Below are 14,128 nucleotides of genomic sequence, written 5' to 3'. Positions count from 1 at the left end.
ATACAAACTGAGGCAGCAGACTTTGTGAACATTTTTATTTGTGTTATTCTCAAAACTTTTGGCCACGACTGTACATAGGATCAGTGATTTCTACAGTCTTTCTACAGTTTGTACAGTGTTCTACCTCCGATATCCATCCCCTCCCTTTCCCCAACAATGTTAACTCATCCTGTATGGTTTGTGTTCTTATCATGCTATAGCTGTTATTATTATTGTTTACTATGGGGTCTCACATGTTTCTATGTTTACACCACAGGCTGACCAAAAACAACCCCAAGCCCCTTCCCCAAGGCTCTACCTTCCTGTTGTATTCACACCTGAAGGGATCAGATAGGGCAGAGCTGCTGTAGGGATCTAGTGGAAGGGAATAGGGGCGGTTCAGGGTCAGGGCTGTTTTGTCATCAAATCAAATCAAAGTTTATTTGTCACGTGCGCCGAATACAACAGTGAAATGCTTACTTACAAGCTCTAACCAACGGTTACATTTTTAAGTAAAAAATAGGTATTAGGTAAACAATAGATAAGTAAAGAGAAAAAAGGAAAATAACAGTGAAAACAATAGTAGCGAGGCTATATAGGGGGGTACTAGTACAGAGTCAATGTACAGGGGCACCGGTTAGTTGGGCTAATTGAGGTAATATGTACATGTAGGTAGAGTTAAAGTGACTATGCATAGATGGAAAACAGAGAGTAGCAGCAGGCGTCACTGTGGCGTGACACAATGCAAATAGTCCGGGTAGCCATTTGATTACCTGTTCAGGAGTCTTATGGCTTGGGGGTAAAAGCTGTTAAGAAGCATTTTGGACCTAGACTTGGCGCTCCGGTACCGCTTGCCATGTGGTAGCAGAGAGAACAGTCTATGACTTGGGTGGCTGGGGTCATTGACAATTTTTAGGGCCTTCCTCTGACACCGCCTGGTGTAGAGGTCCTGGATGGCAGGCAGCTTAGCTCCAGTGATGTACTGGGCCGTACGCACTACCCTCTGTAGTGCCGAGCAGTTGCTGTACCAGGCAGTGATGCAACCAATGCTCTCAATGTTGCAGCTGTAAAACCTTTTGAGGATCTGAGGACCCATGCCAAATCTTTTCAGACTCCTGAGGGGAAATAGGAGAAGGTTAATGGGAAAGTGGTGCCCTGTGTGAGTTTGTTTGTGGACAAATGAGCTCTGTAGAAAACACTGGCCTCCTGTGGCCTCCTGTGGCAGCCCAGATGAGCCATCCCACGTCTCAGTTCAGCTGAAATATATAACTGAAATATATCTGATTAGAGTTACACATTGGGCTTGTTTGACATTCTGTAACTCTCTATGTGCATCTCTCTCTGAGTGCTCACCATGCGCAAGGAATAGGACAGGACAGAAATGTGAGCTATTCATGTGAGAATCTCTCTTGAGGAAGTACAGTAATTTACCATGAGAAACTGCTTCTTAGCCTGCGTTTACACAGGCAGCTCAATTCTGATATTTTTTTCATAAATTGGTGAATTTTGACCAATCAGGTCAGCTCTGAAAAAGATCTGATGTGGAAAGGTCTGATGTGATTGGTCAAAAGACCAATTTGTCGAAAAAATAAAAAAATTGGGCTGCCTGTGTAAACGCAGTCATATTGACCCTCATTATAAACCATTAGAAAGACTGTGAGGTTAATTACGTTTAATGAGGCAGCTCTTAACAAGGTGGACAGTTTGATCCTGAGCAGCACATATGGCCTTTATGAGTCTTATGATCCACCCGTTAACCATTGGAGGGTGATTGAGGGTGATTCAGGCAGGGTATGTTTCTGATTTATAAAATAAGTAGTATTGTGCAGCCCTCACCAAACGATACATTCTGGTGAAGGGAAAGGGTCTATGGGTAGAAATGGAAAGTGTCAACAAATCAGAAACAGACCCAGATTAGATGGGAAGGATGAAAAACAGCAGTGCTGCAAACTTCAAGGTTTGAATAGTGCTAACGGTAAAAATGGTATGTGTTCTTGAGTGGGGGATCTGAAGTCAGCATTGTTGTAGAATTGGAATGTGGCCCAGTGTGGGGGATCTGAAGTCAGGAATTCAGCTCCACAGACTTCTGACTGACCTACGACCCTTATCAGCTAATCCTATTAAGAGCTGCCAACTCGGCTCCACTCGGACCGCATAAGACAAGGGGTGTACCCACGGCCTAACACCAGTGTGTGAGTGTGCATGTGTGAGGGGGGGTCAAGCCAGAAAACTATTCTGAGAGTGTGTGTGTGTGTGTGTGTGTGTGTGTGTGTGTGTGTGTGTGTGTGTGTGTGTGTGTGTGTGTGTGAGAGAGAGAGTGCAACCCAGGTCTCAGAGCATTTTGTATTATTCTGTATGTAAATCCCAGACACTCAATTTAGTATGACATGTTCCGTTTCGTATGATATGTATTCATTTGTGGATGTCCATCACCCATTTTGTATGATATGTCACAAATTACAATTCATGTTATATGTTACAAATTTGAAAAACGTACAATATGTTACAAATTTGTAAACTTACAATATGTTACAAATTTGCAAAACATATGATATGTTACGAATTCTAACTAGATGGCTAACATTAGCTCGGCTAGGGTTAGGAGTTAGGGTTAAGTTTAGGAGTTAGGTTAAAGGGTTAAGGTTAGGGGAAGGGTTAGCTAAAAGGGTTAAGGTTAGGGGAAGGGTTAACTAAAAGGGTTAAGTTTGGGGAAGGGTTAGCTAAAAGGGTTAAGGTTTGGGGAAGGGTTAGCTAAAAGGGTTAAGGTTAGGGGAAGGGTTAGCTAAAAGGGTTAAGGATAGGGGAAGGGTTAGCTAAAAGGGTTAAGGTTAGGGGAAGGGTTAGCTAAAAGGGTTAAGGTTAGGAGAAGGGTTAGCTAAAAGGGTTAAGGTTAGGAGAAGGGTTAGCTAAAAGGGTTAAGGTTAGGAGAAGGGTTAGCTAAAAGGGTTAAGGTTAGGGGAAGGGTTGTCTAAAAAGGTTAAGGTTAGGAGAAGGGTTAGCTAAAAGGGTTAAGGTTAGGAGAAGGGTTAGCTAAAAGGGTTAAGGATAGGGGAAGGGTTAGCTAAAAGGGTTAAGGTTAGGGGAAGGGTTAGCTAAAAGGGTTAAGGTTAGGGGAAGGGTTAGCTAAAGGGGTTAAGGTTAGGAGAAGGGTTAGCTAAAAGGGTTAAGGTTAGGAGAAGGGTTAGCTAAAAGGGTTAAGGTTAGGAGAAGGGTTAGCTAAAAGTGTTAAGGTTAGGGGAAGGGTTGGCTAAAAAGGTTAAGGTTAGGAGAAGGGTTAGCTAAAAGGGTTAAGGATAGGGGAAGGGTTAGCTAAAAGGGTTAAGGTTAGGAGAAGGGTTAGCTAAAAGGGTTAATGATGGGGAAGGGTTAGCTAAAAGGGTTAAGGATAAGGGAAGGGTTAGCTAAAAGGGTTAATGATAGGGGAAGGGTTAGCTAAAAGGGTTAAGGATAAGGGAAGGGTTAGCTAAAAGGGTTAATGATAGGGGAAGGGTTAGCTAAAAGGGTTAAGGATAAGGGAAGGGTTAGCTAAAAGGGTTAAGGTTAGGAGAAGGGTTAGCTAAAAGGGTTAATGATAGGGGAAGGGTTAGCTAAAAGGGTTAAGGATAAGGGAAGGTTTAGCTAAAAGGGTTAATGATAGGGGAAGGGTTAGCTAAAAGGGTTAAGGATAAGGGAAGGGTTAGCTAAAAGGGTTAATGATAGGGGAAGGGTTAGCTAAAATGGTTAAGGTTAGGAGAAGGGTTAGCTAAAAGGGTTAATGATAGGGGAAGGGTTAGCTAAAAGGGTTAAGGATAAGGGAAGGGTTAGCTAAAAGGGTTAATGATAGGGGAAGGGTTAGCTAAAAGGGTTAAGGATAGGGGAAGGGTTAGCTAACATGCTAAATAGCTGCAAAGTAGCAAGTACTTGAAAAGTGCTAATTAGTTCAAATGTTGTCCATGATGCGTTGCTAGACATTCACGTTATACTCCAGACCAACCACCCTACTTAAATCCTTAACCCTACTTCTTTCCTTAAGTAACCATCTGTTTTATGTAACCATACCAAACGTAACATATAATACTAATTTGAGTATCCCGGAATTACATGTACTATGTTACGTCTAGTATATGAGACCAGGATGATGTGTGTGTGTCACTTTGGAATGGAGGATTAGGTAGAACAGAGCCCGGTGGGCGGGGAGTTTTAGGGAGAGTGGTGCATGACTTTAAAAAGAAGAGTCCTAGCACCTAACCTAACCAGACTATGCTACCAGGCTGGATGAGATTGGACTGGATTGGTCTAGGCTGTACCAAGTGGGAATAAGAGGCAGAGACGGGGGCAGACTGGACTGAACCTGGCTTAACTGAACTAGGCTGAGTGGGTAAAAGAAGCATAGACTGTGTCAGAGGGAGCAGACAGCAGGCATGGCTAAGTGGGAACCCTCCACCAGCCCTGCCTTCCAACCACCACACTGGATGGTGAGACGGAGAGAGGGGGAGAGTGATGGAGAGAAAAAAGGGGACTATGAAAAGAAAGAGACATGGATAAGGGAAAGAGAATGAAAGTGGGTTAGTGAGAGACGGTGAGCGTGTTATGAAGAGTGTGTTAGGGAGAGAGGGAAGGTGTGTGAGTGTGAGCTATGGTGAGAGAGTGAGAGAAATATGTGAACTTCTTGAACCTCCTGAATCATCTGTGCCTCCTTTGTGTGTTTTGTTCCTTATGTTGAGTAAAAAAAGGAGGTTTATATAATGCCTTGGACAATGCGGTGGATATAACCCTGGCGTCCTTCTAACCTTGTCTGTTTCTCTTGCCTCAAAAGTCTCTCTCTCTCTCTCTCTCTCTCTCTCTCTCTCTCTCTCTCTCTCTCTCTCTCTCTCTGTCTGTCTTCTTTCTCTCTCTCTCTCTCTCTCTCTCTCTCTCTCTCTCTCTCTGCAGCAAATCCAGTTTGCTGATCAGAAGCAGGAGTTTAACAAACGTCTCACTAAGACCGGGCGTCGCTCCCTGTCCCGCTCCCTCTCCCATTCCTCCACAGACAGCTACAGCTCAGGTATCCACACATGCACCCACTGCTTTTAACCCTTCTTCAGCATGGTGTGTTTTGCCTCTGTGCACAGCCGACCCATGTAGCTGGCTGTGGTCACAGCGTCTGGGGAACAGAGGGCTGGTTACATATAGATTAGTCCAAGGCATTTCTCCTTAGGAGATAAAGTCTTCAGAGGAATTACCATTTTTCATTTACTCCTAATCTGTCCCCTGGGGGTGGGGGGGTGTAATCCAGACTGTACGTAGCATGTAGTTAAACCTCAGACCTGAAAGATCACACAGCCGTTAACTTTAGACTATTTGGTAAAATGAGAGCTTTCGTGAGGCCTAGATGATTTATCTTGTTCATACTGTTTCATTGTGCCTGATGTTGACTACTCTATCACCCCCTTACCTCCCCTTACACACAAACCCTTAGCTGCGTCGTACACAGACAGTTCAGAGGATGAGATGTCTCCTAGAGACAGGCAGCAGAGGAGCTCTAAGGGACATCAAGACTTCTGCATCAAGAACATCAAACAGGCCGACTTCGGACGCAGGGAGATCGAGATTGCTGAACAAGGTGAGAGGGAATGGAGGGTGTGTGTGTGTGTGTGTGTGTGTGTGTGTGTGTGTGTGTGTGTGTGTGCGTGCGTGCATGGTAAAGAGTAAGGTAAGAAAGAGGTTGGAAACATGACTCAAGGTCTGTCAGGTTCTCTCCCTCTTTCTCTCTGTCTCTCACTCTCTCTTTCCCCCATTCCTCCATATTCATCCTTCTCCCTTCTCTGTCTTTGTAGAGATGCCAGCTCTGATGGCCCTGAGAAAGAGATCAGGGGGCGAAAAGCCGCTGGTTGGTGCTAAAGTTGTGGGCTGCACTCACATCACCGCTCAGACCGCTGTGAGTATGCATGCACGCACACACACACATGCACACACAAACAGACACTGAATCACGCACATACACACACAGACACAAACTGAATTGGACTGTGTGTGTGCGTGTGTGTATACATGTACATACCTGTAGGTCTTGATGGAGACTCTGTCTGCGTTGGGGGCTCAGTGTCGCTGGGCAGCCTGTAACATCTACTCCACCCAGAATGCTGTGGCTGCAGCTCTGGCTGAGGGAGGTGAGAGACACGCAGTATTTCTCTCTCTCTCTCTCTCTCTCTCTCTCTCTCATATTATCTCTCTCTCTCTGTCTTCTCTCTCTTTCATATTCTCTCTCTGTCTCTCTCAGGCTTCTCTGTGTTTGCATGGAAGGGGGAGTCGGAGGATGACTTCTGGTGGTGTATTGACCGCTGTGTCAGTCTGGAGTCCTGGCAGCCCAATATGGTACAGTACAGTATAGGCCTACCTACCTGTCTCTCTCTTAATGTGGTACAGTACAGGCCTAGCTCTCACATTAGACAGCCATGATCCGGATGGATACAGTCATGGGTGGATTCTGTTTTTCTCAGATCCTGGATGACGGGGGAGACCTGACCCACTGGATCTTTAAGAAATACCCCAACATGTTCAAGATGATCAAGGGAATCGTGGAAGAGAGTGTCACAGGGGTTCACAGGTGGGACTGGAGCACACGTGTCTCTGATTGTTGTGAAATACCTTTTAGATTAGAAGACACTCTTATCTAAATCAATGGATATTTCAGGTATGATAAGCCTATTGTTTGCCTTAGTCATTACAACTTGTGTGACTCATGTGAGTCACCTGTGTGAATAAGGACAGCTCATTAAAGCATGTGGCAATATAAATTGAATAAAAAAAGCTAACACTTGTGACATCATTATACTGGTATATTTTGTCTGTGTCCCAATTTACACAATATTCCCTTAAGGGCCCTGGTCAAAAGTAGTGCGCTACATAGTTAAAAGGGGACATTTAGGACACAGCCTATGTGTAGTGCTAAGGTAGCAGTGTTCCCCTTCTTCCGAAGGCTGTACCAGCTGTCCAAGGCAGGGAGACTGTGTGTCCCTGCTATGAACGTCAATGACTCCATTACTAAACAGAAGTTTGACAACCTCTACTGCTGCAGGGAGTCCATACTGGATGGGTACGTATATGAAAACACACAGGCGCAGAATCAACATGCGTGTTTGTGTGTGTGACCTTTGGCCTCCCATCCCTCCCCCAGATTGAAACGCTCTACAGATGTGATGTTTGGGGGAAAGCAGGTGGTGGTGTGTGGCTATGGAGAGGTCAGTATTTTATTAGCACCTATTAAACACCGAGGTGTAAAGTGTTCTCTCTATGTATTTATTCCATCTGTGTGTACGTATGTTTTCCCCTCCCCTCTCCCTCTGGCCAGGTTGGTAAAGGTTGCTCTGCCGCTCTGAAGGCCATGGGCTCAGTAGTGTATGTCACGGAGGTGGACCCCATATGTGCCCTGCAGGCCTGGTATGACGTGTGTGTGTGTGTGTGTGTGTGTGTGTGTGTGTGTGTGTGTGTGTGTGTGTGTGTGTGTGTGTGTGTGTGTGTGTGTGTGTGTGTGTGTGTGTGTGTGTGTGTGTGTGTGTGTGTGTGTAAGACATGTACTATAGGTGACAGAAGCAGGTCTTGAACTACTTGTGTATATCTCTCCTCTCCCTGCCCCAGCATGGATGGCTTCAGACTGGTCAAGCTCAATGAGGTCATCAGACAGGTGGACCTGGTCATCACCTGCACAGGTAAGACATGATGTCATCACCCACAGAGGTTATGTGAATGGTCCAGTAGAGAGACTGTAGGCTGGGAAAGCCTTTACTCTCACACACTACAGCTCTGAAGAATTAGCTATAGAATTACATTACATTCCTTTTAATGCCAAAAATGTACCTGTAGATGTATACTCTCCAGTAGGAGTGTTTCTCAGGTTACCAACCCTCTCAGTGGTCCTGTAATGTGACTGTGATAAGTTATAACAGGCAATGATAGGTTATGACCAGTGGTTAAATTGAGCTGGAGCTTCCCGGAACTGGTCAAAGGGAGAGCCAGAACCTTACTGGTTCAAAGTAAATAAAAAGAAGAATTAAACATTTGATAAAAGGACACTGAACTGGAATCAGGGTTTAGCCTTATACCTTATGTACGCAATGCAACAATGCTAAGCAAATTGGCTATTCTGTGAGTTATGAATTGACTGCATTGCAATGCCATTTTGCATAGCTACTTGTAGTTATTCCATGCCTACGTAGGGTATAAATCAGGCTGTAGAGGTTAGGGTTAGGGTTGAGGCTCCGGTTAGGGTAGAACTGAATGTGGACATGAAGCTAGGGTTAGGGTTGGGGTTATGGTTAGGGTTCAGAAACTAGCCCTAACTCTAGTTCTAACCCTAATACCATCTCCAACCCTAATCCTAACCCCTATATAATAACTTAGAATAAGCTATTTAAGCTTGTTGTTACCTTTATTTTACCAGACAGGTCAATAAGAACTCATTCTTATTTACAATGAAGGCTAGCTATGTTATGATAGGCTATGGTAGTTTATGGTAGGCTATGATAGGTTATAACAGGCAATGACAGAATATGACTGACTATGAAAACCTCAGTGTTTGTCTTCAGGCAACAAGAATGTGGTAGCAAGAGAGTACCTGGACAGGATGAAGAACGGCTGCATCGTCTGTAACATGGGACACTCCAACACTGAGATAGACGTGGTGAGACGTGTGTGTGTGTGTGTGTGTACAAATGTAGGATCTTGATTTGATCACTCTTGTTGCTGAGTATTTTCCTGCACAGCATTATTCAAGGTATGAAAAGGCTTCTAAACTTTGTAATTTCCTATTTTAAATAGCAGACTTCATTTGCCCCTAAGGAAAATGTATCAACCCCTACAAAAAATGTAAATGAATTATAATCCATATAATAATTCACATTTCCTGTTGATGCAGGATACTTTTCCTGCTGTAGAAAACTGGCTCAAATGAACATCCTACATCTGTATGTGTCTGCATTTATGTCTGTGTGTGTTTGAGGTTGATAGACTGTTTCTCCTCTGTAAGGTGAGTCTGCGGACCCCAGAGTTGACCTGGGAGAAAGTGAGATCACAGGTGGACCATGTCATCTGGCCCGATGGCAAGAGAATAATCTTACTGGCTGAAGTGAGTGTCTGTGTGTGTGTATGCTTGTTGCCTGAGTGTGTGTCAGGTGTGTGATCACTGGTATGTGTATGTGTGTGTTTTCTCAGGGTCGTCTGTTGAATCTGAGCTGCTCCACAGTGCCCACCTTCGTCCTCTCCATCACCGCCACCACACAGGTCTGTCTGTTTCACACACTGCAGGGGAACTCATGGTCGCAGCAAACACACAAGCTGTACTGCTGTTTTGTGGAGTGCTACATGTATGCATTATGAAAAGGGACAGGCCTTTGTATCCACAGTCTCTTTGTAATTTAAATGTTTTCTATGTATACTATTTCTATAACGTAACGTAATGCACTCAGGCACTGGCTCTGATAGAGCTTTACAACGCCCCAGAGGGACGATATAAACAAGACGTCTACCTTCTGCCCAAAAAGATGGGTAAGACACACCACCTCACCTACCTACTGCCTTGTTACATAGGTTTTGACAGGGTCTACTGTGACTGTGTGTGTGGTTGTGTGTGTGTGTGTTCAGATGAGTTTGTGGCCAGTCTCCACCTGCCAACGTTTGATGCCCACCTCACAGAGCTGACGGATGAGCAGGGCAAATACCTGGGCCTCAGCAAGACCGGACCCTTTAAACCAAACTACTACAGGTGGGGAAACTCTCACACACATACACTCACATCTGCATTTGCATACTCTCACGCATATAATACACATATACACACTAAAATCAGGACTGGACATAAACAGTAAAGTCATTTGGTGTTACAGTATGTTCCTGTAAGTGACAGTGAGTGTGTTCATTGCAGATACTAATCTATGGTAGTGAAGACCAAAGACGTTCCATACCATCCCAAAGACATATGTGGCTCAGAGGGAAGGAGGACCAGGAGACCTGGCTCAGATTTGTGTTTGTGGGGGAACTATAGCCCAGCACTGACGGGTAACACCACAACCATGATGTCTGACTGACCTTTAACCCCTGTCCTCTGACCTCTGCTGAGCCATCTGACCTCACTGGAGGGCTGTCATTGGTCTGAGAGAATTGATATGCTGAGAAGCTCTTTTTTTAATGTACATAAAGTATTATTGTGAACAGAAGCAGAAATGATAATTTCCCATCAGATTCATATCCCAAGGCCAGACTCAGTTGCCGGGTTTGAGTTTTCTATTTTCCATTATTTGTATCTGTTGTCTGAAGGGGCAGAGTTTGGAGGAGGTGTATGTTATTTAGCAGAATCTTACAAAAATATCAAGTTGTAACAGAGGAACACAGATTATCTAATAAACATATAAATACATCTTATTTTCAATCTTTCCAAAGATATCTAAATAATGTTTAAACTTTCTGAATGTAAACAAAGCAGATAAGTAATAACAAATAGGTTAAAGTTTACCAAATGTTACATTTTACCATATTTTTTTCTGCGTCTTTTCCAGATAAGATAAAGTTGTGACCTACCTGCTAGTCAGTCTCATTAACTCTGCTCTCCTCAAACAGCGTGTCTGTCTCTGTAGTTCTAACTATGCCCAATAGGTGGTGCAATGAAGCTAGTCAAAGAAGTGTAGCGGCTGTTCTGTGGATGTTTCTGGAGTTTGGTTACTCGCACACACACACACACTTACAGGATACAGTGGTAGATGGACCTGTGTGTTTGTTTAGGTCTTCCCTCCTGACCTGTAGATAATATGTGGGGTGAGGAGATAGACTGATCCAGAGTCATTACTTTACTGTAAGTGCCCTTCTGGATGGGAGAGGTGATAGCAGGGCCAATGTTATGACCTGTCCTGTCTTACTATACCTCCTGGCCCGTCCTAATAAAATACATAGTTGAATTAAACTTTCTTTTTTTTTAAACTTTTTGTTTGCTATAACACTGATTTATGTATGACATTAAGGCCATTTAAAGTTTCAATTACCTATAAAAAAGGAATTGTCTTGTTAAATTAAATATGGCTCAAGTAATTATGACTGACAGGGTTGTACACCTATCATGTGCATCATGAAGTCACGTCTCTTTTTTTACCGCCATTTCGAATTAGTAGTGGGTGGGGCGTTAGTTAAACACAACAGTGTGCCTCAATGATCAGTAGGCCTGGATACCTTCAAAATAGATATTAGAAATTGGTTTAAAAAGAATGCATCATCTGCTGCAACAAGTGCCGCTCAAATTCCACTCGTCCAAGCCTCTGCTACGGTTGCTGTCGATCACGGCAAGAGTTATTTTTATTAGTATTATAATGTTTCTTAGGACGAATGAATAATGGATTTCTTTGTGATGGTGAATATGAAATGGATTTATTTTTAAAAAGACGCCCACCCACGTCCCACACTCCCACTCGTCAATTGTGGTGCCGGCATTAGCGCAGAGGTGTAAAAGACTTATGCCGGCAATATGTGGTAAAAATGTTGCAGTTTTTTACATGCAGCATACGGAAATTCTTCTGTGAACTAGAAGCAAATCTTTTGGGATGATTCCCAATCTACTTAATTACTGTTTTAATTATTCTTGCCTTGGTTTGCACATGCAATCAAAGATTTGTATTAGCCTATTATAAAGGATATGTCGATATGAACAGCTAAGAGGAGTGTTGTTAGTAAAATAATTTACATTTCTTTGAAATCTTACTGTATTTCGCCATTTTATGTAGTTAGGCCTTGCATACTACAAATATACGGAGCTATCCATAGTGCTTAAGTTAGAGATCAATGTACCATTAATGAGGAAGTTAATGAGGAAGCCTACAGATCACCAACAGGCCAAATCAGCACGTAGAACATGGCCAGGAGTATGTAGGCCTATGTTGTGCCTTTTATTATGTTTTTGGAATGCTCTATAACAATGGGAATTAAAATTCCAACCCCACACGTTGTGTAAATTGTATTTTTACATCTTAATAAAGAAGACTGTTGGCACCTCCCTGAAAATCAAAAACGGGCCCGGCATGGAAATCAAATGCCCTTCCAACGGATTCGTTCTGGCAGGGCCTTCCCAGGTGTTACCATGGCACTCAACAAGTTGGTGTGTATGCGTGCATGTGGGGGGGCTTTTTGAAGAGCAGTCGGCACATCCACACTCAGTGCCCCCACCTCCCACCCCCCCTTTCCATCAGATCTGAGAGTTTGTCTGCTCACTTGGTCCCTAATCAGGTTCTGCCCCTCACTCTGTCTCTCCCCCCCTCCACTCTCTCTCCTCTCCATCAGATAATGATCCTTTAGAGCAGATTATTGTTTTACTAAAGTGTGTATGGGCTAATGTTGAAAGTAGAGGTAGTGGGTAAGCTGTGTGACTTCCATTTGAGAGCAGGGCTTTAGAACCCTCAGAGTGTTATACAGTGTTACCTGGACACATCAGGACTCCCCTGGGGTCTCCTTACCTGAGTTCACCTGAGCTCCTCTGTCTGCTCTGCTGCACTCTACTCTGACTCAGAGGGCATGGTTGGATTTCCACCATATTACTTACACCCCTCCTATTTTTTAATATGTGTAAATGACAGGTGGGTAGGGTTGGGCATCTCTCATCTATGTTTCTCTAGTCATGGTTATGTGTTCGCTGTGGTCATCCCAAGCACCAGGTGGCAGTATTCAGTAGTATATCTGGCCAATGAGATGAGAAAGCTCTCCCTCAACAGAATTACACAGATGAACCTCAATACATGAGCAAATTGCCATTTTCTTAAGCATTTATTTTGTTTTTATTCTGTATGAAATGCAACAGTGCACACACATGTTTATTCAGTTCAACCACAAAAGCAATCCAAGGCCCAACTAATTGATTTTTAGAACATTGGTGCATGTTTTCCTAGATCAGTGTTCCATGCCTATCATGAGTGTAGATCTCTGTCCGCACAGACCTAAAAATACCCTATGTCCCTGGATTACAGTAATCCTGTGTGTGTGTGTGTGTGTGTGTGTTTGTGTGTGTGTGTGTGTGTGTGTATGTGTGTGTGTGTGTGTGTGTGTGTGTGTGTGTGTGTGCGCGTGCACTCACTGAGACAGGTCTAGGATAAAGACCTCTGGGTGGAACCCTTCCTCCGAAACCCCAGTGCATTGTGGTTATTTTAATCAGGCTAAATTGATAGCATCCAGGATGAAGAGGTGGTGATTGTGCAGGTGGTGGTGGTGTGTGTGTGTGTGTGTGTTACAATGTGTAACCTGTTATTTTTATCTGTCCCCCTTCACACTTCATATTTCAGACCCCACCTTACCTTCTTTCTCACCTGCCAACCACCTGTCACTCTGTAGGCTCTATGTTCAGTTGTTACTATACAGTATATTATAATATACAACAATACAATTTAATACATCTTTATTAATCCACTTTGAGACAATTTAGAAGGCATCACTAGAGCACCTAAAACCTCCACTTCCTATAGGCCGACATGCAGCATAGAAGTACATTCATTCAGCATTAAGACATGAATACAGTGTGATCAGCTGTACAGTCATTTCCCCTGCACTTCTATTACTACCATCACTGAGTGGCTGATAATGGGATCCATTTACACTCCAACCCATAATCCACCCTCTTTCTCCCCCCTTTCACCCTCTCCCACTCCCAAGCTCATTTATCCTCCTCTTGCCCTGCTTCCATATAACCCATGAGTGGCGGGCGGGGCGGGTTTTAGAACAACACACATGCACACTTCCTACATCCCTATAAACCTCCTCTGGTCTCCCTCCAGGGGTCTGCTTTGGGACACCATATAGGTCAGAGTGTGTGTGTCTCCCCCCTCTCTCTAAACAGCTTTGATCCCCTCCATCATGACTACATGGTTTAATCACCAGCAGCAGCTGTCAGCAGCACACTGTCCATAGACATCAGTTTAACCCTGTGTTAAATTGGACCTACAGTAGTCTTCTCTGTTTAGACTATTTCTATGACAACGTAATGCCCTCAGGTGCTGGCTCTGAGCTGTGCAACACCCTAGAGGAACTGTGCGTGTGTGTGAACGAAAAACCTGCCAATTCCATGTTGAACCCGATGAACTGCAGTGTTCTAAAGCTGATTAGTGTGCACAATATTTAGAAAATGGACATCATCAAGACCTACTTCCCTCCTCTCAGGGAGCTGGTTTCA

The 14,128-nt window shown here is 43.8% G+C and overlaps 1 protein-coding gene across 2 annotated transcripts in view; it reads left to right on the top strand.

The window, feature by feature from the left end:
* Positions 1-11,914, top strand: part of LOC110496911 (S-adenosylhomocysteine hydrolase-like protein 1) — a 40,004-nt gene extending 28,090 nt beyond the window's left edge. The window contains exons 1-17 of one of the 2 annotated variants that reach the window (XM_021572933.2): positions 4,178-4,433; positions 4,891-5,002; positions 5,417-5,560; positions 5,775-5,875; positions 6,005-6,107; positions 6,218-6,312; positions 6,438-6,544; positions 6,917-7,033; positions 7,115-7,178; positions 7,289-7,377; positions 7,576-7,646; positions 8,523-8,617; positions 8,963-9,061; positions 9,148-9,216; positions 9,402-9,480; positions 9,577-9,697; positions 9,857-11,914. In XM_021572933.2, the coding sequence (XP_021428608.1) occupies positions 4,380-4,433; positions 4,891-5,002; positions 5,417-5,560; positions 5,775-5,875; positions 6,005-6,107; positions 6,218-6,312; positions 6,438-6,544; positions 6,917-7,033; positions 7,115-7,178; positions 7,289-7,377; positions 7,576-7,646; positions 8,523-8,617; positions 8,963-9,061; positions 9,148-9,216; positions 9,402-9,480; positions 9,577-9,697; positions 9,857-9,863 (1,527 nt within the window). In that variant the 5' untranslated portion in view covers positions 4,178-4,379 and the 3' untranslated portion in view covers positions 9,864-11,914. Of the gene's footprint in view, positions 1-4,177; positions 4,434-4,890; positions 5,003-5,416; positions 5,561-5,774; positions 5,876-6,004; positions 6,108-6,217; positions 6,313-6,437; positions 6,545-6,916; positions 7,034-7,114; positions 7,179-7,288; positions 7,378-7,575; positions 7,647-8,522; positions 8,618-8,962; positions 9,062-9,147; positions 9,217-9,401; positions 9,481-9,576; positions 9,698-9,856 lie in introns of those variants that run through there. The other variant, XM_036956197.1, reaches the window with a different exon arrangement.
* Positions 11,915-14,128: the final 2,214 nt, after the last annotated feature.

This window comes from Oncorhynchus mykiss, chromosome 2, assembly GCF_013265735.2.
Source record: "Oncorhynchus mykiss isolate Arlee chromosome 2, USDA_OmykA_1.1, whole genome shotgun sequence".
NCBI classification, from domain to species: domain Eukaryota; kingdom Metazoa; phylum Chordata; class Actinopteri; order Salmoniformes; family Salmonidae; genus Oncorhynchus; species Oncorhynchus mykiss.
Note: the sequence above shows the minus strand (reverse complement) of the source record. Positions and strands in the feature narration are given on the sequence as shown.